General features: G+C 45.1%; 1 protein-coding gene across 2 annotated transcripts in view; it reads left to right on the forward strand.

The window, feature by feature from the left end:
- The window catches only part of HMGA2 (high mobility group AT-hook 2), a 184,371-nt gene that overhangs the window by 128,485 nt on the left and 30,547 nt on the right, over nt 1-25,339 (forward strand). For both annotated transcript variants that reach the window (XM_034770718.1, XM_034770728.1), the window contains exon 4: nt 20,152-20,184. In XM_034770718.1, the coding sequence (XP_034626609.1) occupies nt 20,152-20,184 (33 nt within the window). The remainder of the gene's footprint in view (nt 1-20,151; nt 20,185-25,339) is intronic.

Genomic DNA, 25,339 nt, shown 5'->3' on the forward strand with positions numbered 1-25,339 from the left:
AACTGCTTCTGTAGTTGGATAGCCATTCACAGTCTTTGTTTAATCCTGATCTGATGGTGTCAAATTTGCAAATGAACTGAAGCTCAGCAGTTTCTGTTTGGAGTCTGGTCCTGGAGTTTTTTTGCTGTAAGATGGCTACCTTTACATCTGCTATTGTGTGGCCAAGGAGGTTGAAGTGTTCTCCTACAGGTTTTTGTATATTGCCATTCCTGATATCAGACTTGTGTCCATTTATCCTTTTACGTAGTGTCTGTCCAGTTTGGCCAATGTACATAGCAGAGGGGCATTGCTGGCACATGATGGCATATATAACATTGGTGGACGTGCAGATGAATGAACCGGTGATGTTGTAGCTGATCTGGTTAGGTCCTGTGATGGTGTTGTCGGTGTAGATATGTGGGCAGAGTTGGCATCGAGGTTTGTTGCATGGATTGGTTCCTGAGTTAGAGTTGTTATGGTGCGGAGTGTGGTTGCTGGTGATAATATGCTTAAAGTTGGCAGGTTGTCTGTGGGCAAGGACTGGCCTGCCTCCCAAGGTCTGTGAAAGCGAGGGATCATTGTCCAGGATGGGTTGTAGATCACTGATGATGTGTTGGAGAGGTTTAAGCTGAGGACTATAGGTGATGGCCAGTGGAGTTCTGTTGGTTTCTTTCTTGGGCTTGTCTTGTAGCAGGAGGCTTCTGGGTACATGTCTGGCTCTGTTGATTTGTTTCCTTATTTCTATGTGCGGGTATCGTAGTTTTGAGAATGCTTGGTGAAGATCTTGTAGGTGTTGGTCTCTGTCTGAGGAGTTGGAGCAGATGCGGTTGTACCTCAGTGCTTGGCTGTAGACGATGGATCGTGTGGTGTGTCCGGTGTGGAAGCTGGAGGCATGAAGGTAGGCATAGCGGTCGGTGGGTTTTCGGTATAGGGTGGTGTTAACATGGCCATGACTTATTTGTGCTGTGGTGTCTAGGAAGTGGACCTCCCGTGTAGATTGGTCCAGGCTGAGGTTGATGGTGGGGTGGAAGCTGTTGAAATCGTGGTGGAATTCTTCCAGAGTCTCCTTCCCATGGGTCCAGATGATGAAGATGTCGTCAATGTAGCATAGGTAGAGGAGGGGTGTGAGTGGACAAGAGCTGAGGAAGCGTTGTTCCAGGTCAGCCATAAAAATGTTGGCATATTGTGGGGCCATGCGGGTGCCTATGGTGGTGCCACTGGTCTGGAGGTATATATTGTCACCAAATTTGAAATAGTTGTGCGTGAGGATAAAGTCACAGAGCTCAGCAACAAGTTGTGCTGTGTCATCATCAGGGATACTGTTCCTGACAGCTTGTATTCCATCAAGTGCGTGGTTGCCCGGGATCCCTATAGTAACCCCACTTCAAACCTTAGTGAAATATATTGGGAAGATGTTGCACTGTATTATTTATCTGGAAGAGGTTAATGATGCCTTTAAATTCACCATTCCAAATCCTAAATCTATCAGAACCTTTAACTGGAGGCTGCACCACTTTAGTGTACGTGGAACTCAGTGCAGCACTTCTGCTTCATGTACATTTTTGCTGCAGAATAAAGTAGTCACAGGCTTCATAGCAGGTTGGAATAAAGAATGGCTACTATGCCACCCCAATCCCTTGTCCTGTTCCTAATTCCAAACTGTTCCCAGAAAAAAATCCTTTTTGCCATAAGAGTAAACTCTGACATGGCATTCTCTGCTGCCAGACAGGTATATCACAGCTTGCAGACATGCAGGAGGGAATCCTAAAGACAGGGCCGGCTCCAGGGTTTTTGCCGCCCCAAGCAGCGCAAAAAAAAAAAAAAAAGCCGCGATCGCGATCTGCGGCGGCAATTCGGCGGGAGGTTCTTTGCTCCGAGCGGGAGTGAGGGACCATCCGCCGAATTGCCGCTGAATAGCTGGACGTGCCGCCCCTCTCGAGAGTGGCCGCCCCAAGCACCTGCTTGGGAAGCTGGTGCCTGGAGCCGGCCCTGCCTAAAGAATCTTAACAGAGACCCAACAACAGAATCCCTAGTGGGACTTTTGTGTATGTCCCTTGTGTAGTGCAGTCCAATCACGTATCTCTGCTGAGGGCAATGCTTCCATTGTGAGGGGGCTTGCCCAGATGCCTGATCCCAACTGCCTGTGATTGCTGCATGGGATTTCTTCCTACCCAGCCCCTTGGGAACCCCACGCTAGAAACAGACACCTCAGGTCCTTCCTTATTGTCACTGTTCCTCAGTTGCTCACTCAGGACAGGCCTTTGTGCTCCCTCCTCAGCATGGGGGCTTCCTTTTGTGTTGCTGGGAATCTGAGGGGCAAGAAAAACAAAAGACCCCACTTCAGATTCTAAAAAATGCCTCTTATGGGCCACTTGTCCCTCTGGTCAAGATGCTGAATAATCCCGTAGGTGGAGTTCCTTAAAGCGAATGGAGCCCCTGCAATAGAGGAGATCCCAGTACTACCCCCTCTCCACTTACAGGGGATGGGAAGGCCACAGGTGTGGCTACTAAATTGTCCTTTACCCCTGTCCTTTACCAACTGTGGCCACGCTCCACTGTATTCCTGCCTCTCCTCAAGACTCTATGCAGTGTTTGAAATGGAGGACATGCCTTGCAAACCATTTCCCAGAGTAAAAGGACGTAATTCCACCCCTCCTTTCCCAGAGCTCCCTCTGGCAATTGCTCCCCAAAGCAAGGAGCTGCAAAGCAAACTATTTTTCCTTTTGAATACGTACTCCTAATGTCTGTCCCTTCACCCCAAATCCTTCGCCATACCCCAGAGTAATTCCCAAGTCAGCTTCCCCACAGGCACCTCAAGGCACCACAGAAACAAGGCTCATTGGGTATGCTCTAGGAATTATTTTGGGGAAGGTCTATGGCCTGAGTTATACAGGAGGTCAGATTGGATGATCACAATGGTCTCTTCCGGGCTCGGAATCTATGAATCTATTAATCATAACATCAGCTAATAGCACAACAGGATCCACCAGTCTATGCACAGTAACCTCTGAGTCAATCTCCAAATAGATGGATTCTTCCACCTTCACATCCAGAAAACGTACTGGAGGAATAAAGCCCCTTTCAGTCCCACCATCTGAGGCTGCTGCCATCTTGGCAGGAAGAGGAAGTGAGAGCTTTTTCTCACACATACGAACACACTCCATTCCTTTCACTATGGTTACCAGGATGGTATCGGTAGATTATTACAGAGGTCGAGTATTCATCCGCAAATCAGTTTTTTAACAGCTGATTTCAGCTGAATAAAGAGGAATTTAACTTTGGTAATGTCAAGGCTCCTTCCCCACTCTGAACTTTAGGGTACAGATGTGGGGGCCTGCATGAAAACTTCTAAGCTTAACTACCAGCTTAGATCTGTTCCACTGTCACCACTCCCAAAATGCTAATTCCCTTCCCTGGGTATCCTTGAGAGACTCTTCACCAATTCTCTGGTGAATACAGATCCAAACCCCTTGGATCTTAAAACAAGGAAAAATTAACCATCCCCCCTCCTTTCTCCCACCAACTCCTGGTGGATCAAGATCCAACCCCCTTGGATCGAAAAACAAGGAAAATCAATCAGGTTCTTAAAAAGAAGGCTTTTAATTAAAGAAAAAGGTAAAAATCATCTCTGTAAAATCAGGATGGAAAATAACTTTACAGGGTAATCAAACTTAAAGAGCCCAGAGGAATCCCCCTCTAGCCTTAGGTTCCAAGGTACAGCAAACAGAGGTAAACACCCTAGTAAAAGGTACATTTACAAGTTGAGAAAACAAAGATAAAACTAACACGCCTTGCCTGGCTGTTTACTTACAAGTTTGAAATATGAGAGACTTGTTCAGAAAGATTTGGAGAGCCTGGATTGATGTCTGACCCCTCTTAGTCCCAAGAGCGAACTCTCCCAAAACAAAGAGCACAAACAAAAGCCTTCCCCCCACCAAGATTTGAAAATATCTTGTCCCCTTATTGGTCCTTTGGGTCAGGTGTCCGCCAGGTTACCTGAGCTTCTTAACCCTTTACAGATAAAAGGATTTTGGAGTCTCTGGCCAGGAGGGATTTTATAGTATTGTACACAGGAGAGCTGTTACCCTTCCGTTTATAGTTATGACAGGTAACGTCTTTTAAATCTATTACTACATGCTGTGGATTACAGCATACTGTATATGGAGATGTTGCATTTGTTGTCTGGGTGGTAAAAGCATAGCAAAAATTCAATTTGGCTTTTATGCTGCTTTGCAAGGATTGCACAAATCATTTGTTTTGAACTCTGGGGAACACATATCCATGATTCCTTTTCAGATATAACAACATGAGTCAAGTGCAACATTTAATGTACCATACAGCAAAATGGTTCCACATCAACTTCTTCCCTGCAAGTCTGGAAATGGATTACCTACAATAATGCAGCACTAAGCCCAGAGACGACCCATGCCAGCAGATAGTGGGAGGGCAGAGTGAGGGCAGCCAGCTTCAGCAGTGTAAACGAGCATGCTCAGTCCATGTGAGCATCCTCCCCCCATTATCTCTGACTAAGTCACTAGTATATTTCTGGTACATGGAAAATATATTTATATTTTGGATGAAGGATAATGACTCCTTTAGAAAACTTTGCTAGGATTTCAGCAAACTCCACTAGAACTCTCTCTGAAACTTTCCAACAGCTGCATCAATTTCCTGGAGTAGGGTTGCCAGGTGTCCAGTTTTTGACTGGAACGCCCGGTCAAAAAGGGACCCTAGCAGGTCCGATCAGCACTGCTGACCAGGCCGTTAAAAGTCCAGTTGGCAGGGCTGGCAGACTCCCTACGTGGCTCTGCGCAGCTCCCAGGAAGTGGTAACATATTCCTCCGGCTCCTAGGCGTAGGGGTGGCCACAGGGGCTCTGTGCGCTGCCCAAGCCCCAAGCGCCAGCTCCACAGCTCCCATTGGCTGGGAACTGCAGCTAATTGGAGCTGTGGGGGTGGCACCTGCAGGTGGGGACATCACACAGAGCGCTCGTGCCTACACCTAGGAGCCAGAGGAACATGTCGGCGTTTTCTGGGAGCCACCTGAGGTAAGCGCTGCCTCGAGCCCACACCCTGAAACCTCTCATGCACCCCAACCCCCAGCCAGAGCCCTCACCCCCTCCCACACCTCAACTCCCTGCCCCAGCCCGATGAAAATGAGCGAGTGAGTGAGGGTGGGGGAGAGCGAGTAACGGAGGGAGGGGGGATGGAATGAGCGGGGGTGGTGCCTTGGAGAAGGGGCAGGGCAGGGAGCGGGGCAAGGGTGTTTGGTTTAGTGTGATTAGAAAGTTGGCAACCCTATCCTGGATGCAACAGTAATTATCAAATATGGCACCTTAAAAACATCTGTTTATCCCAGACATACAAAAACATCTCTAGCCAACCCGTTGGCTACCAGCACATTTGCTCAGACACTCAAGGCATTACAGATAAACATATCGGGCCAGATCTTCAGCTGCTATTAATGGGTGTAGCTCCATTAATTGCCCTCATTTCATTGTAGGCAACTTTTTTAGAGGGAAATCTTTCCAGCCTATGGCAGAATAGTGGAAGTCCATACATGGGCCTGGCTTGCTGGGAAGAACCAAGTCAAGTGATCACTTACAATGAAGCACTTGACTCCCACTGAAACATTATCAGAAATTCAATTGTTGCTGTTCAGCATGGATGACTCTCAGATATATACGCTAAGGTCAGCCATGATGGTTATTCATATGATGTCCACTGCAGTTTACCCAATGTAATTGTCAGGTGCCGATTCCAAACTGTCAGAACATCCAAAGGCATAAACCCTGTACCAGACATGGCTGTGAAAGAGGCACAGTACAGGTGATATTAGCCACATCCCCTGTAAGCCCCAGCCCACCCCGAAAGAGCATGTTTCTCTTCATTCACCTTCTCACACCATCTCATTCAGTGAAATATGAGCCTCTCCTCCTTTTCTTTTTTTAGAAGATGCTGCTGAAAACATGAAACAAAAGGCAGTGGCTGCAGCAGAGCATGCAGATTAAAGGGAGGAGAACCTGTCATTGGCTGCAACTGGGAAAGTGTTACTTGGAAAGACATGCATGACCACCCACGTATGATGCTGTGTGTCAGATTCCTTGGCTTAGGTTATTGAAAAAATTTGGGAAGAAACTGGATTCCTGTCATGTTGCACCCTGGGACCAGATTCACAACATCACAAAAATCAGCACCACAGTGGGCACTAAGTGCGACCTTAGTTGGAAATGTTATTGGAAAAGGCAAAGAGACTGAACCACCTTCTCTCCCTTAAAAGTAGTCCTTCTAGATTCAGGTTGATGCAGATTGATTGGGCATCATAGGCAAAGGTCCATTAAAGGGGTTTTAAATCTTTTTCTTTCTGAGGCCCCCCCCCCAACATGCTATAAAAATTCCACGGCCCACTTGTGCCACAACAACTGTTTTTCTGCATATCCAGTAGATTAAAAGTCAGGGCCGGTGTTAGAGGATAGCAAGCAGGGCAATTGCCCAGGGCCCCACACCACACTGGGCCCCGTAAAGCTAACTTGCTAGGGCTTCGGCTTCAACCCTGTGTGGCAGGGCTTGGGCTTCATCTTTCTGCCCTTGGCTCTAATGAGTCTAATGCTGGCCCTGCTCTCTGGTTTATTTTGACGGATCCCCTAAAACCTGCTCGCAGCCTCCCAGGGGGCCCCAGATCTCTGGTTGAGAACCACATATTGTATCTGTTCTGTGGATCAACAGGGCGCTTCAGTTCCCACAGCTGTCAGTTTGTCACCTTTCAAGAGCTCTTAAAAAGTCACATTAAAGTTTTAAACTTTAGGGGCTTGTCTATACAGAGACATAGTGCATGGCAGGCTGGGGTATGAATTTACATTGCATCAGCCTGTCATGTACTAAGCAGCCAGTGGAGCCTGCTGCCAACCAATCAAAGTTCCGTAGTGCACTATGATGTACTGCTGTTTCAAGCAGCCACATAGCGCCCTGCAGGCTGGTGCACTGTATATTCGCACCCCGGCTTGCCACACACTAAGTCTCTGTATAGCATGGGCCTAAGGTAGCATAGGCAGGGGAAGGCTGTGCCTTCCCAAACAGCCTGGTGTTTCCCTGCCCATGCTCCACCGCCAGACCTCCTCCTGCCTGCTTCAGTTCCCCTCCCGCTCTTCTGTGGCTGAGAGGCTGGGGGCAGGCAGGCTGGGGCGGGTGCACACAAGACTTCAGGGCTGGGGCCACGCCACACCACACGTCCATCTAGTGCTGCCTGCCCAGTGCTCTGGGGCTGGGGGTGCTCCAGCCACACCGCCCACCACACCGCCTGCCTGATGCACGAGGGCTGGGGGTATGGGAGGGGAGGGTGGCAGCTGCAGGCGGAGGGTGCTCTGGGCTCTGGTGCGGGAGGGAGGCGGAAGGGGAGGGCTGGAGGCTAACCTCCCTCAAGGACGTGTTCACCCACCACCCATGCTGTATAGATAAGCCCTTAGTTTCAGAAAAGCAAATGGAATGGGGGGAATGCTAAAAAATGAAGAGGTGGGGCAGAAAGAGAGCAAGGAACAGGGAAAATGATGATGCAGGCACTGCAATCAGGATGTGCAAGAAGAGAAGACTTTTTGTGCCCTCCTCCAGACAGTGAATCTGAGCAAGACCAAGCACACTTTGGCCCTAAACCACAGCTTCTGATGGTTGTGGTTATTAGTGGGCTCCCATATTTGAATTCAATATAAACACATAGAGAATGACTTAAAAAACTGATTTCAGCTGAGTTACACTGTTGTAAAACCAGTGTAACACAGTGGAGAATCTGAGGGTATGTCTACACTACGAAATTAGTTCGAATTTATAGAAGCCGGTTTTATTGAAATCGGTTGTATACAGCCGATTGTGTATGTCCACACAATAAAATGCTCTAGGTGCTCTAGTCGGCAGACCGCGTCCACAGTACGAGGCTAGCATCGACTTCCGGAGCATTGCACTATGGGTAGCTATCCCACAGCTATCCCACAGTTCCCGCAGTCTCTGCCGCCCCTTGGAATTCTGGGTTGAGATCCCAATGCCCGGATGATGCAAAACAGTGTCGCGGGCGGTTCTGGGTACATGTCGTCAGGCCCCTCCCTCCCCCGTCACAGCGACGGCAGACAATAGATTCGCGCCTTTTTATCTGGGTTACCTGGGTTACCTGTGCAGACAACATGGAGCCCGCTCAGCACAGCTGAGCTCACCGTCACCATATGTCCTCTTGGTGCCGGCAGACGTGGGACTGCATTGCTACACAGCAGCAGCTGCTAACTGCCTTTTGGCGGTAGACGGTGCAGTAGACTGGTAGCCTTCATCGGCGATCTGGGTGCTGGCAGCCGTGGGGCTTGCCTTTTGGCAGTAAATGGTGTATTATGACTGTTAGCCGGCCTATTACAAGTCGGGTCATCGCACGTTAGCAGAGTCTTCCCTGAGCAGCAGCTCGTGCAATAGGCCTGAAGACCATCGTCATACACCGCCCCGTATTTGCTGCCAAGCACCCAGAAAGATGCCGAGGGCTATCAGTCACGCTGCACCGTCGTCTTAAGATGTAAAAAAATAGATTTGCTCTGTATTCATTTGCTTCCCCCTCCCTCCGTCAAATCAACGGCCTGCTAAACCCAGGGTTTTCAGTTTAATCTTTGGGGGGGACCAGTCTGTGACAGTTGTTTGTGTCTCTCCCTGATGCACAGCCACCGTTCTTTATTTTAATTCCCTGTGCCTGTACGCCATGTCGTCACTCGGCCCCCCTCCCTCCTTCCCCTAGGCCGTCAGATACTACGTTTGCGCCACAGCTCGAGCCGAGAAGCGGTTCGCGCCTTTTCTTTGAATTCTGGGTTGAGATCCCAATGCCCGGATGATGCAAAACAGTGTCGCGGGCGGTTCTGGGTACATGTCGTCAGGCCCCTCCCCCCTCGTCACAGCAACGGCAGACAATAGATTCGCGCCTTTTTACCTGGGTTACCTGTGCAGACAACATACCACGGCAAGCATGGAGCCCGCTCAGCTCAGCTGAGCTCACCGTCACCATATGTCCTCTGGGTGCCGGCAGACGTGGGACTGCATTGCTACACAGCAGCAGCTGCTAACTGCCTTTTGGCGGTAGACGGTGTAGCATGAGTGATAGCCGTGGGGCTGGCAGCCGTAGTGCTGCATTGCACCAGCCCCTTCCAGGCGATGGTATATTATGACTGGTATCCGTCATCGTCATACTGGTATGGCTGTCAATCATGGCCACCTGGGCAGACATGCTACTGTTTTGATGATGACGGTTACCAGTCATAATATACTATTTTCTGCCAATTGCCCAATATTGTCTGCTAAGCACCCAGAAGAGGCCGAGGGCGATGCTGGGTGCTGGCGGACGTGGGGCTGGCAGACGTGGGGCTGCATTGCTACACAGCAGCAGCCCCTTGCCTTTTGGCAGATGATGGTATATTATGATTGGTACCCATCATCATCGTACTGGTATGGCTGTCACTCATGCTGCAGCGTCGGCTGCCACCTTAAGATGTAAAAAATAGATTTGTTCTGTGTTCATTTGCTTCCCCTTCCTCCGTGAAATCAACGGCCTGCTAAGCCCAGGGTTTCCAGTTTAATCTTTGGGGGGACCATTCTGTGTGACAGTTGTTTGTGTTTCTCCCTGTTCCTGTACCTGTACGCCATGTCGTCACTCGGCCCTCCCTCCCTCCCTCCCTCCCGCCCTCCTTCTCCTGGTCCATCAGATACTACTTTCGCGCCTTTTTTCTGACCAGGCGCCATAGCTAGCACTGGGATCATGGAGCCCGCTCAGATCACCGCGGCAATTATGAGCACTATGAACACCACGCGCATTGTCCTGGAGTATATGCAGAGCCAGAACATGCCAAGGCGAAACCCGGACCAGGCGAGGAGGCGATTGCAGCGCGGCGACGAGAGTGATGAGGAAATTGACATGGACATAGACCTCTCACAAGGCACAGGCCCCAGCAATGTGGAAATCATGGTGTCACTGGGGCAGGTTGATGCCGTGGAACGCCGATTCTGGGCCCGGGAAACAAGCACAGACTGGTGGGATCGCATCGTGCTGCAGGTATGGGACGATTCCCAGTGGCTGCGAAACTTTCGCATGCGTAAGGCCACTTTCATGGAACTTTGTGACTTGCTTTCCCCTGCCCTGAAACGCCAGGATACCAAGATGAGAGCAGCCCTCACAGTTGAGAAGCGAGTGGCGATAGCCCTGTGGAAGCTTGCAACGCCAGACAGCTACCGGTCAGTCGGGAATCAATTTGGAGTGGGCAAATCTACGGTGGGGGCTGCTGTGATCCAATTTGCCAGGGCAATGAAAGACCTGGTGATAGCAAGGGTAGTGACTCTGGGCAACGTGCAGTCAATAGTGGATGGTTTTGCTGAAATGGGATTCCCAAACTGTGGCGGGGCCATAGACGGAACCCATATCCCTATCTTGTCACCGGAGCACCAAGCCACCGACTACGTAAACCGCAAGGGGTACTTTTCAATGCTGCTGCAAGCCCTGGTGGATCACAAGGGACGTTTCACCAACATCAACGTGGGATGGCCGGGAAAGGTACATGATGCTCGCGTCTTCAGGAACTCTGCTCTGTTTCGAAAGCTGGAGGAAGGGACTTTCTTCCCGGACCAGAAAGTGACCATTGGGGATGTTGAAATGCCTATCGTGATCCTTGGGGACCCAGCCTACCCCTTAATGCCATGGCTCATGAAGCCATACACAGGCAGCCTGGACAGTAGTCAGGACCTGTTCAACTACAGGCTGAGCAAGTGCCGAATGGTGGTGGAATGTGCATTTGGACGTTTAAAAGCGCGCCGGCGCAGCTTACTGACTCGCTCAGACCTCAGCGAAAAGAATATCCCCATTGATATTGCTGCTTGCTGTGCGCTCCACAATATCTGTGAGAGTAAGGGGGAGACCTTTATGGCGGGGTGGGCGGTTGAGGCAACTCGCCTGGCCGCTGATTACGCGCAGCCAGACACCAGGGCGGTTAGAGGAGCACAGCAGGGCGCGGTGCGCATCAGAGAAGCTTTGAAAACGAGTTTTGTGACTGGCCAGGCTACTGTGTGAAACTTCTGTTTGTTTCTCCTTGATGAACCCTCCAACCCCCCCCCCCCCGACCCGGTTCACTCTACTTCCCTGTAAACCAACCACCCCACCCCACCCTCCCCTCCCCTCCCGCTTGCAGAGGCAATAAAGTCATTGTTTTTTCACATTCATGCATTCTTTATTAGTTCCTTACAGAGGTAGGGGGATAATTGCCAAGGTAGCTGGGATGGGTGGGGGAGGAGGGATGGAAAAGGACACACTGCATTTTAAAACTTTAACTCTTATTGAAGCCCAGCCTTCTGATGCTTGGGCGATCATCTGGGGTGGAGTGACTGGGTGGACGGAGGCCCCCCCCACCGTGTTCTTGGGCGTCTGGGTGAGGAGGCTATGGAACTTGGGGAGGAGGGCTGTTGGTTACACAGGGGCTGTAGCGGCGGTCTCTGCTCCTGCTGCCTTTCCTGCAACTCAACCATACGCTCGAGCATATCACTTTGATACTCCAGCAGACGGAGCATTGCCTCTTGCCGTCTGTCTGCAAGCTGACGCCACCTATCGTCTTCAGCCCGCCACCTCTCCTCTCGTTCATATTGGGCTTTTCTCATCTCCGACATTGACTGCCTCCACGCATTCTGCTGTGCTCTATCAGCCTGGGCGGACATCTGCAGCTCCGTGAACATCTCGTCCCTCGTCCTACGTTTTCTCTTTCTAATGTTCACGAGCCTCTGCGAAGGAGAAACATTTGCAGCTGGCGGAGGAGAAGGGAGAGGTGGTTAAAAAAGACACATTTTAGGGAACAATGGGTACACTCTTTCATTACAAGGTCGCATATTTAGGCTTGCAGGCAGCCATCGTAGGCCACAGTGTTTTGGCTTTTTTAACCTTCTTAACATGCGGGAAAGGTTGCAAACAGCAGCGCATTTCCCATATCAAGGATGAATTGGGTTGTCCATTTAAAATGGGGTTTCAATGTAAAAGGAGGGGGCTGCGGTTTCCCGGTTAACATGCGGCACAAACACAAGTAAACCCCCCCCTCCCCACACACACACACACGATTCTCTGGGATGATCACTTCACCCCTCCCCCCACCGCGTGGTTAACAGCGGGGAACATTTCTGGTCAGAAGAGCAGGAACGGGCGCCTCTGAATGTCCCCCTTAATAAAATCACCCCATTTCAACCAGGAGAGCTTTCTGGAGATGTCCCTGGAGGATTTCCGCTCCATCCCCATACACGTTAACAGACTTGCTTGCTTTTTTTTTGTAATGTTTACAAATATTTACAAAGTTACACTCACCAGAGGTCTCCTGTGTGCCCTGAGGGTCTTGGGTGAGTTCGGGGGTTACTGGTTCCAGGTCCAGGGTCACAAACATATCCTGGCTGTTGGGGAAACCGGTTTCTCCGCTTCCTTGCTGCTGTGAGCTACCTACAGTACCTCCATCGTCATCTTCCTCGTTCCCCGAACCGTCTTCCCTGTGTGTTTCTCCAGTGAGAGAGTCATAGCACACGGTTGGGGTAGTGGTGGCTGCACCCCCTAGGATCGCATGCAGCTCCGCGTAGTAGCGGCAAGTTTGCGGCTCTGCCCCGGACCTTCCGTTTGCTTCTCTGGCTTTGTGGTAGGCTTGCCGTAGCTCCTTAATTTTCACGCGGCACTGCTGTGTGTCCCTGTTATGGCCTCGGTCCTTCATGGCCTTGGAGATCTTTTCTAATACTTTTCCATTTCTTTTACTGCTATGGAGTTCAGCTATCACTGCTTCATCTCCCCATATGGCGAGCAGATCTCGTACCTCCCGTTCGGTCCATGCTGGAGCTCTTTTGCGATCCTGGGAGGACTCCATCACGGTTACCTGTGCTGATGAGCTCTGCGTGGTCACCTGTGCTCTCCACGCTGGGCAAACAGGAAATGAAATTCAAACCTTCGCGGGTCTTTTCCTGTCTACCTGGTCAGTGCATCTGAGTTGAGAGCGCTGTCCAGAGCGGTCACAATGAAGCACTGTGGGATAGCTCCTGGAGGCCAATAACATCGAATTCCGTCCACACTACCCCAATTCCGACCCGCAAAGGCCGGTTTTATCGCTAATCCCCTCGTCGGAGGTGGTGTAAAGAAACCGGTTTAAAGGGCCCTTTAAGTCGAAAGAAAGGGCCTCGTTGTGTGGACGTGTCCAGGCTTAATTCGGTTTAACGCTGCTAAAGTCGACCTAAACCCGTAGTGTAGACCAGGCCTGACTTAGGGTATGTCTACACTACCCGCTGGTTTGGCGGGCAGCAATTGATCCAGCAGGGGTCGATTTATTGCATCTAGTCTAGACGCAATAAATCAATCCCCGAGCACTCTCCCATCAACCCCTGTACTCCACCACCGCAAGAGGCGCAGGCGGAGTCAACAGGGGAGTGGCAGCAGTCGACTCACTGCAGTGAAGACACCGCGGTAAGTCGATCTAAGTATGTCGACTTCAGCTACGTTATTCACATTAATAAAATTATTCACGTGGCTGAAGTTGCGTAACTTAGATCGATTCCCCCCGCTCCCCCAGTGTAGACCAGGCCTTATATACTTCAATCAGAGATATAAGCCCCTTTTGAATGACTAATTATTTTGTAACCTCTACTGCCCTAGAAGTTTGAGAAGTGTAGTTGATATTATGATTGACATATTTAAAATAATCAACAATGTTTTATATCAAGGCAACAGAGTGTAAAGATATTCACATTCATTTACTGTGCATTGAGTCTTGATTACCTCCTTGATAAACTCTGTTGGATATTGTTGATCAGTAATTAACAGTTGAGAAGAAATGAGACTTTTCCTATTTACTTGCCAACAATTCCTTTCATTCTTGAAGAATTCTTTGTGGAAAATCTGCCAGTAACTCTCAGTTACCCAGATGTAAATCCATTTAAATTAGTGTTACACTGGAATTATCCTGCTGTAAATGAGAGCAGAATCTGACCCATTAGCTCTTTTCCAGGGATTTCTCTCATGTTTTTATATTTTCCCCACAACCTAAAACTATTAAAAACATAACAGGCGTCTAGCCTTCTGTTGTGAAGATAGCCTTCATTATGTAAACACAAAGGGTGAAATCCTGGCTACGTTAAAGTTAGTGACTAAACCGCCATTGACACTAGTGGGGCTAGAATTTCACCCAAGGAGATCAAATACAAAGGCCATAAAAGTACCTAGATAAAAAGTTACTATAGCCTGTTAAATCCTCATCTCCACTGGCTGAAATTTCCCTTTAATGTGCTTGTCATATTGGATATACATGTAACAGCCTGAAATTTCTGTTATCTGAACAGGTTTTCCTAGAACTAAGTTTTGAATATGCAAACAGAGAAATATCCTATTAAATATCCTATGGAGATAACTGAGTTCCTTGCTACTGTCATTAACAATTAGGGTGAGAGTGGTGTTTACATTGCTATAGGCTAAAGGATATTGGTCTCCAGTGGTGTGGCTTGTGGAAGTTTGTGGGTTTCTATAAAACTAAGTCCAACAGCAGGGAGGTCAGTTTAATAAACTAATAAATAGTTTTTCAATGATCCTACTTTGTCTTTGCTATTCAAATCTAAAAGTAGGACCAAGTAGAGTAGAAAATAAAGACTAGAAATAGCACATATTTGCCAAAATTCTCCACAGATTACTATTATCCCAGTTTATGAGATTACACAGAGCCCTCTGGAATCTTTGCACTATAAGGGTCTGATGGTATTACTGTTAGATTCTAATGACCCATGGCTGTGTACATACACAGACACCATGGTTGCCTGTTAACTGCAAACATGGGCTGTAGGCAGTAGGAGTCATGATCTTTTGCTCCCCAAATTTTCAGGCATTTTACTTACTGAGCTAATAGAGAATATGCTGTAGCTCTTGGTGACGGTTGGACATATATACTGTTTTTAGGTCTCTAACCACTGTAGTGCACAGTAGTCTCCAACTGAGAAACCTGCATACCTGGTTCTATTGGATAGAGGGCAAGAATATGCACATATATCACAAGTTCTGCATTGTGGATTCATGTATGCAGTTAAGAAACTAAAAGCAGCCTTTGTCCATAACTAAGGATCCACTCCCAACTCCCAAAACATGGATCGCCAAATATGCATGTTTTGCACAGTTGTCAAATACGCGGGGGCAAAGTTGGATTAAAACTGGTTGAGGGAGGTTGGGGTTACAACAGGAATAATTGTGCCACCTCTTGAAACTGTTTGGAGGGATATAGTTTTTAGTTTGGATTAATTTCAGTTTAGCCAGTATTATTTGAGTTCTTGAACCTTCTTGGATGTGTAGGTCAGCAGGGATTTGTACATATCATTTTACACTTCTGTTAAATTAGAGCTACAAATGCTAGGATGACCTATGCAATGAGTTGATTGTCTCAATACAGTACTTAGTTGGCATTAGTGTAACCATCATAACTGCCATTAGTTTTCACCTTTCTTGCTAATCTCACCAACAGATGTATGATTGTATTGTCAGTGTTGATATTGTACTCGCTTGTGGGTAAAACAGAGAACTTTAGTCTCCAGGGATTGTCCATCTAGCACCTTTCACAGCACTAAGCTCACTTTAATAAGGGAGAGAGACAGATCCAAATGCAATCTTTTAATACTTAAGAACAGTGTGGATTGCAGCACTTTGGGGACAGAAATCAATTAGTGGATTGAATTCATGCATAGTATTTTCATCTGTAATCATTATATAAGTGTTTCAGCATTGTTCATTTTATTTAAAGGAAAAGCTATGCATATTCTTCCAGCCAGCGCCATGAAGTTTCAAAATATAACATATAATTCAGTTATAGAAGTCTCCCAATTAATACTGAAAACATTGGAAGGATTATTTGCATGGCATTCAGCAAAGTCTGTGAAAGCCCAAGTATGAAACACTAACAAGGGCTAACTTGGCATTCCTACTTGGAAATATAAACAGGGTGATATTGAGCAGGAGTATGGAGATGATATTGCTTTTGTATTTGGTACTGATGAAACCCACTGCTGGAATAAAGTGTCCAGTTTTAGAAAAAATGGAGCGGGTTCAAAGAAGAGCTACAAAAATGATTTGTGGTCTGGAGATCATGTCTTACAATGAGAGAGTAAACAAGCTCAAACTAGTCTACAAAGAGAAGGGTTAAGAAGTGATTTGATCAGGGTCTGTAGTTCCCTACACAGGTAGACAATATCTGATATTATAGACTTTTTAGAGGAGGATGTTGTAGTCATTGAGGCAGGATATAATGAGGCCTGAGCAAGAGATTTGACTGTGGGGAGGGAAAGGAAACGATGCATTTCAGATGTTGAGAAGGAAAAGGTGGCAGGATTTGGATATGACCTGGATGTCAGGGCAAGAGAAAAGAAGTCAAAACTAATCCCTAGGCCTGGGTGACTGAGAGAATGCTGGTGATTGTCAGCAGTGATAGAGGATGAAGGAAGTGAAGAAGGTTTGTTAGGAAAGATAAGGAGTTGGGATTTAACTATGTGAAGTTTAAGCTGAGGACAAGACATCTGAAAGGTCTGTTCATGTTGTCACCATAGTTGTTTTTTTCCATCCAAAGTGCAGTATCGTATCATGAAAGTATACAGTTAATTTTATTTTGCTTTAGCTAGCACACTAAAACAACACAATTTTAAAGTTGGTGAAGAAAATCCTGCTCTATTATAGTTTCCATTTTATACTAAAAGAAATTATTGCTATTTAAGTTCTCTTCTCACAGGAATATTTTTAATATCTGCCAGCGTTTTAACACTTTTGCTTTGTATTTGCATGAATTTGGGGATGCAGCATAAGACTGTCTTATAATCGTGTTTGTCCAAAAGATATGAATTTTGCTTTCATGTGTCCAGACTTGTGACTGATATTCCAGACAATATAAAATAGTCTACTTTTAAACTAGGCAAAAAATAAGACTTGAAAGTTATATGCTACCCCAAATGTGATCTTTGAAATAAACAAGACTACACATCTTTGAGAACAGTCAGAGATACCACCCTTTGCTGTACAGAATCCATAAGTGTCACTCTCAGCTGATGGAGTCTTTTATTTAGGGCTCTCCAGTTCCGTGTACAATGTTATTTTGCTCCAAAGGATTTCTTTAAAGTCCTTTGTCTCTGGCATTTTTTTATAGGCGCGAACTTTTTTTAATATCCAAGATGAATCCTCTTTCACCCCAGCAAGTTGTACATTTAAATGCAGCAGCCTTTTGAATTAGAGGTGTCTCATTTCAAGACACTCATTGGAAGATGCAGAGATCTGTTAACACAATGAAGTGAAAGCTTAGTGAGCAGAGGAAGTTAAAATCATTAGCTTTTCAAAGAGTTGACAAAGGAGCCAACAGATACGAAGCCACTACAGTCAAAGAAAGCATCACTAGAGCAGGACACATAGGCCCTGATTCTGTGCAGAGTCAGTTTCCCTGAACTCTCTCATTGCCTTCAAGGCAGGGGATACTCCAAGCCTCAGGGGACCAGACTAAATCTCGCTTGACTTTACCAAGCAATATTTGCAGCCCTTATGCAAACAAAGCACTCATTGATTCAAACTGCAGGAGCCCAGCCCATACAAATCATTGTTTTCTAAGTGGCAAAGCTTTAAATGTCATGGGCTTCAAGGGAATATGCTGATTTACACCAGTTGAGGATCTGACCCCTGCTTTAAAGCTTAATCTAAGTCATACAGTTCTTCCTTATAAAAGCAAAATAAGCAGCATATCCAAGACCACAAATCCACAGTATTTTGAATCACAAGAACTCTAGCTAGCAAGGAGCAAACTGCTCTCAGCAGTAAGATAGCAAAGGTCCCGAGTGAGTAAGAGTCTCATAAAACTTGGTCAGTATCAGAAACAGTTTCCAGGCAGGCAAAGTACAACATTTTCCCTTCACTTTTTATGAATGACTGCAGTATTGTGCTTCAATCAGAGTCCTCTACTAAAGCCATTCATAAAAATAAAAACAAAACAAACTCACACAAAACTTTTTAGGTTCAATCTGAAGCCACCGGGTGCCAGAGGCTGGGAAAACATACTGGCAGCTCTAACCCCAACTGGTATTGAAAGTATTCAAGGATCTTTTCGGTGGTCTGAAAAGTATGAAGTGCTGTGTGGAAGGGCAGCTGGTAGAATTACTGTGACACATACTAGGCAAGGAGCCAGAGCTGGCCTTGTTTCAGATATTGTCTTTCCCCTCATTGAAGTGTCAGGAGCTAATTCATGGAAAATTTGGTGAGTTGGCAGCTCTTTCAGTGGATTTCATTGAGCTGTAGTGTGCAACAGTCACATGAATGCAGGGTCCACGGCCAAAAAAAATGGGGATTTCTGAGCTATAGGAATCAAGTCAGCCAGTGAGAATGTCTGTGGATTTTGTGTGGTTTGTGAGTAAACATGTGTACAGGTGTAATCAGCAGGGGGAAGAAAAGTCAGGGAAGTGCTAATGATTGAGATTATTGATGAGCTCAATGAATTCTATTCTTACAAATGATTCTTTTGAACCAAATAATCTCTTTGCACCAACACTCATTTCCCAAAAGGCAGCAAATGTGCGAATCAGCCCAGGGCCTGTAGTCACCTGGGGAAGACATCAACAAAAAAGTGCATTTTTGATTGCTTCTCCACTGCACGGATATCTAATGGAAAAGAAAGGGTTAACGTTAAGATTTTTTAAAATGGACTTAATAAAGTGTACTTTCTTTTCTAGTATTTCCTTAGAGGTTTATGCATAGATACAAAAATATATCTGTAACAGGACTCCATAGAATTAGAAAGATATTGCAGGTAAACAAAGTATCTATTGCTAAAATAGAATGCTTTGTGGTGGCAGTCTGAATTGATCCTAGCGTCAGTCACTTTTGTTTTACATTTTCATTGATTTTTCGCACCCACTAAAACATTGCTCTTAAGGCCCAGATACATCAAATTGTTTATTTTGAAAAGTTTAAGCTATTTTCTAACACACTATAATGAAAACTAGCCTTTGGATATCCAAATGACTTATTGGCTTATGCCCAAGTAAGGAGACAAACACAGGTCTTGAGCTGGGAACAGGCAAAGTTGGGAATAGGCAACACATCCAGAAAGCAATGGCCAGGAAGAAAATCATTAGATGCCACTACTGTGCGTTGAATATATCTAAAAAAAAATATGTGGGTGCAAGTTTGCCCCATTAAAGTTATTGGGAAAACACCTGTTGACTTCAGTGAGGCCAGGATTTCACCCTCTATGAGTGCTAAGTAGTTTTGTTATTTTGTGCCTTTATCAAGACCTGTGGAGGTCATGCTCTACAGGTCATCAGAGCTACAGAGATAGTATTTCAGATAGGACCTGGGCTCAAGGAGCTTGGTGTATTTATGTTAGCTCACCCGTCCTCCCATCCTCTGCTGGAATTAACTGTGTTGCTGGAATGAGTAAAATCATCAGGGGTCTGCAATGGTGTTGTGCGCCCATTCCCAAGCCAGCCAGAACATAGGACCACAGAAATGCCACTTTTGGAGTATGAATGTGCACCTGTATCCACACAAACAGCTCTGAGAGACTGAATGGGGGTCAGCCTGCTTACAGAATGCCCAGTGTCAGATATGAGGGAAATTTCTGGGTAATATAAGCTTCCCAAAAGTTATTTGATATGTACTCACATGCACATATCAAAATCTAACACAGTATCAATAAAATTACTTTTGAAATGAAACTAAAATTGCATCTTTGGGGACAAATTTGGAGGGGATATAGAAAATGCTATAAGGCAGACTCCCTTACGGTAACAGACTCCTCTACATTCAGACTCTATACCTGTTTAAACCCCCGCTTCTGATGTGTAAAGCTGCTCTAATACACACCCTGAGGAGCTGGAGGAAGGTGCATATTAACACAGCCCTCACCTTGCTTTAACTTACTCTTACATATATGTCTGCCTCCACACAGTGTGCATTACATCAACTGAGACACCTTTGCACATTGGGCGAGGGGATGTAAGTATGACTAGGGTGTCTGAGTGAGTGCAGGAGATGTCCACTATTTTTCATATCATCTTCGAATTTGGTCCTTTGTCTATATGTTGTTTCAGACATTAGAAAATGAAATATGACCTCAATGTATTTTCTTATTCATAAAAGGGCTAATCTTTACTTTTCTTTGCAGCCACAACAAGTGGTTCAGAAGAAGCCTGCTCAGGTAAGAAATGTTTATATGAATTAATTCTGTAGATTACCTTAATATCCTTGGTTCTTGAGCACGTAAATTAGCAATGTTTCTTGTAAGTAATGTAATTAGTACTTAATACATGGAAAAATGCACTGATCATTTAAATCATTAATTAAAACCACACAAGAAAATAAACCCAACTTGTCCACTAAATATTTTTCAGTATAATTATATATAGGCCCCATTTCAGCCAAGTGTTTACATATGGGCTTAAGTCCATCCATATTCAGAAAAGTACTTATGCATGTGCTTAGTGCTTTGATGAATATAAATGGACTGCTAAGGGTACAGAACTCTTCTTGATATAGGTCTGGTTTTTTTTGAAGGAATAGGACTTTTGCTAGACTATCTTATGGTTTGAATGTATTGCTGTAAAATAACCTGAATTAAGAATAGAAACATGAAGTTCTAGTGGTAAAAAGATATAAGCTCTCCAAAAGCATGTGTAGGAGTCCAGTTTCTAAAAAAAAATCAATAAAACTACAGCTGTGATGAATGAATGGTGTTGATACAATAATATTACACTCCCCTAATGGTGGAGATAACATTCAAGATAATGCAGTAAGAATTCCACACTTAAGCTCAAATTCACCATCCCTCCCAGCTGGCAGAGACTCTAGGCACAGTTTGGCTGTGCAAAGAGGGACAGGATTCTGGGTGGGGCCTTGCATGAGGTGCATGCTTCTTACATGTTGCAGAGCTCCTCTCCACAGATGGGCAGTACTACACAGTGGGCAGGGTAAAGGTAGACTAAGAAAAGGCTTGGACCAGAAGACCCATTGCTTCCTGGATCCTACTATCCTCTCCTCCCCACACAGAAGGCAGCAGAAGGGACCACATCTACATGGCAAAAAAACCCATCTGCACCAACGAGTCTCAGAGGCCGTGTCTATAGACTGAGGCTTGCTGGGCCCATGCTACAGCACTAAAAATAGTCGAGTGGACGTTCCAGCTCGGGCTCTGAAGCCTTGGAGGGGAGGGGTGATTCAGAACCTGAGCTCCAGCCCAAGCCAGAATATCCACATGGCTATTTTTAGCAGCATAGCACAGGCACAGAGAGCCCAAGTCTGTGGACCTGGGCTCTGAGACTCACTGCTGCGGGGGGTCGGGGTTCAGCCGCTGGGATGCAGTAGCCTCCTTGGTGCAACTTTGCAGCTGCGCTGCAGCCAAAAGTCGGCAGAGGGATTCCTCTCCATGGTGAGCACTAGAGTTAAGAATTGCCCCTTTGGAACTCCCACTTTTAATCTCTGAACTTTACTTGATTTCTGGTTTTCTATAAATACAGCAGAGAATGTATTTAACATGGAAGTAAATAACTCTTGATTTCTAAAAGGTAATCTAGCACTAGAACTATAGCTAAACTTCTATTTACAAACAGATACATTATAAATATGAATGCAGTGATTTGTATGCCAAGTTAAACTCAAAGAACGTTTTTTAAATCCCTGGCAGCAGTGGTTTTCAACACAAGTATTGACTGGCCTTTACCATAGCAGCTGTAATAGGCATTGCTCTAAAACTACAATGAGCAAAGCCTCTTGCTGTCACTCGGCTCTATTGAATGGTAATGAATGTAGATTATCATCATGGGTACACACATACCAAAATGACTCTAACGCTGAAAAAGAGGAGAGGTAGCAATGGTAAGTTTGTGAGCCGGACACAATTGGCCTTCACTCTGTCCAATTGCCTTTCTTTCTTTTCTTTTACACTACTGAATTTCCCTTTAAAGGAGAGGAGTTCAGACTCAGAATTAACAGCAAGAACATGAGCTCATGCGAGTTTCCTAATCTGAGCTGTCTAAGGAAATAGTGATAAATTATATAAACATGCGGACTACATGGAAGTTCATGAGGATAATGTAAATCTTACACTGCATTCAGAGGAATCTCTTCCTTTTCCATCTGTTTCCTTCAAAATATCCTCACAGATGGCTTTTCCATGTGGCAGTCTGGATTAAGTTAGAAGCGTATCTTTTCTTCATCAACGGGCTTTGAAAGGTTACGTTCAAGCACTGCTATGTGATAGTGAGCATGTTGCCACAGTTTGGTTGAATAAAAGCAGCATAACCCTTGATCAGACGTATCATTGAATGCTGTGGTTTGAATTTCTGGAGATGTTCATTCTCAAGGATTTTGGATTAGTATTAGTTTACATCCAGTTGTTACCCTTCTTGCCAACTCAGATGGAACGACTGTTGATTGTTTTGCATTTTAAAAGGCACAGAAGCAAAAACAGAGAGTTCTTCTTGTAGCCATAACAGTTCTGTAAATGTCACCATCTCCCAGGTTTTAGGCATTCTCCAGGTCTCAGGCATTCTCTAAATCTCCTTTTATGGACAGCTGCTGTCCAGTTTAAGGCCATGACAGTGCTATGTAAACACCTATGATATCGTCAAACATCCACAGAACCCTGAGGATTCCAATCTTGCAGGTGGTAAATGCAACAGCAAGTTCCACTGGGAAGAGATATGTCTACCGAATCAATGCAAACATGTAAATCATACGATCTGTATGTATTCATGATGGTCACTAGGTGACTGGTATCAATGGGGAAACACACACACACACCATGGTGAACTTGCACTGGAAAATCTTAACTGCAAGCCATCAGTAAGTTTAAAGTCTCCGTGAAGGATAGGTATCTAAAAATCTCGAAAGATGAGAAGTCTCAGGTATCCACTTCAAATATGTTTTAGTCACCAGAAAAAAACAAACAAACAGATCTTACTAGTAAGATCTACCATATTCTCATTTAAGTGACTAAGTAAGGACTAAGTAGCCACTTTCCTCATTTTTAAGTGATTTGTAACAGCTGGATCCTTAGCTGATGGCATATGGATTAGCTGCGTTCTTAAGTAATACAAAAGAAATTGATATTTTTAGGGAAACATCATGAAGGTTATCAACGTTTTTGGGGGGAACAGGACATGTTTTATTTTAATCTTTTCTGCAGAATAGAAATAGTCTGAGTCAACAAGCTTTTGAAACTGTTTAATGATCCATATGGAGGGGGAGCCTAAAAATCAGAGATGTTAGAGTCTCTGGATCTCATAACTTAATTCAGAAGAGAGAACATGAGTCCAACTATATTTTACCAACAGTTAAGTAACTTTTTTACCTAATAGTAAATAAATTGCTTAAATTAGAAAAAAAAACAAACAAGCAAATGAACACAATAACAGCAATATGAGGAAAAGAGAAAAGCATTATTTTTGAATAGGTACAAAGGCAAATCAAGTACATTTTTTGTGTGTCTTACTTGCTAATTAAGGTCCTGATTCATGAAAGAATCCCTGTCATTATTAAAGTTAAGCATATGCTTAAGTGTTTTCCTGAATTGGGGTCTAAACTTTGCTCCAGCGACTTGAACCTTTGAAGTGCTGCCTACCCTTTGCAAGGAATGGCATGCCTTCAGTGTCATTGACTCAGTTATTCAGTATCACATAAATTTAATCCTCTAGGGACTGAAGTCCATTGGACTTCATTCATCTTCCCATTGACTTCAAGGGGTTTTGAATCAGTCCCTTAGCGCATAAGGCTAAATCTAGTTATTCTATGTTTATTGAGGCTGAGAATTGGAAGTTTACAATTCATAAGAGGCAGGAAGCTTTATTATCCAATAGCACATATAGTTTTTACCTGAAAGTTATAGGGATGACAAGCACCATTGCAAAAGAATCTTCAAAACATTTGGTTATCTTACTTTTTGTTTGTTTGTTTATTTATTTTAAGCAAATATTGGCTGTGTTTACAGAGACTTCAAGGGCAGTGGTAAGAACGGTTGTTGGAGCTGGTCAAAATTTTTGCACAAAAAGTTCATAGCAATTTGGCCTTTTTTAAAAAAATGGAATCTTTTGCCAAAAATTGTTGATATTTTTGAAATGTTTCTTTTTTTGTGAAAGTTTTGTGACATTTGAATGAATTTTTTAAATTTAAATTATGTTTGAAATCATCATTAAACATTTTTGCTTACCCAAAATGCAGCTTTCTGTGAACAAAAATATTCTATAACAGGTTTGGACATGATTTTGATAAAAAAAATTGATCTTAAATTTTACAGAAACTTTCATGGAAAATGGGTCAAGTTTGAAACTGTTTTTCTGTGTTTTGACTAGCTCAAATGTTTATATTTAAAATAACTCTAAACATTGTTTAGCATAAAACAAATAAAAATTAGAGCAGGGGTCAGCAACCTTCGGCTCGCGGCCCATCAGGGTACTCCACTGGGGGCCACGAGACATTTTGTTTACGTAGACTGTCCACAGGCACGGTCCCTGCAGCTCCCGTTCCTGGCCACTGGGAGCTGCAAGGGGCCCTGCCTGTGGACGGTCAATGTAAACAAAATGTCTTGTGGCCCACCAGTTGATTACCCTGATTGGCTGCGTGCCGAAAGTTGCCGAACCCTGAATTAGAGTAACAACAAGCTGATGAATTGCAGGTTAAAAAATTAGGAGGTGGCACTGCTCTCCAGTGTGAAAGGAGAGAGACAAGTTTGATTTCTATTCCCAACCTCTTACTTTCCCGCCTGACAGTGCAGCATAGGCTGAGTGCTTAAGCCTGGTCTACACCACAAAGTTTTGAAAATAAATAATCACACTCCTTTGTCAACATAGCTATGCCAATAAAGCCACTGATGTAGACATAACTATGCCGACAGAAGAATGCTTCTGTTAGTATAGCTAATTAGAGAGACAAAGTGGGTGAGGTAATATCTTTTATATGTAACCCTTCTGCCCATCTAAGTTGGCAGCAACAAGGGCCGGGTTCTGTATCTAGGGGTTCCGCTTCAATAACGCAATGCAAAACCGGCTCGAGTCCCCACCCAGTGACCTGGGACAATTACATACCACCCCCTGGGTGCCTCTAAGAGGCAATACTTCCCCTCTCGCAAGCACGGAGTCTGAGTGTAACAAAAAAATGTTTAATAACATGAGGTAAACGACATCAGCATTAAATTGGAAAAAACACCACAAACAGGATTCATAACACAGACCATGAGCAAAAAAAACCCACCCCAGCAAGTTGGGCTGTGTCCTTTCCCTTGGGTTCTTGAAACCAGCAACCCAAGGATCACCAAAGTCCCAAAGGTCCAACAACCCCCCAAAGTCTCTGTCCCTGGTCAG

The sequence above is a fragment of the Trachemys scripta genome, chromosome 1, assembly GCF_013100865.1.
Source record: "Trachemys scripta elegans isolate TJP31775 chromosome 1, CAS_Tse_1.0, whole genome shotgun sequence".
NCBI lineage: Eukaryota > Metazoa > Chordata > Testudines > Emydidae > Trachemys > Trachemys scripta.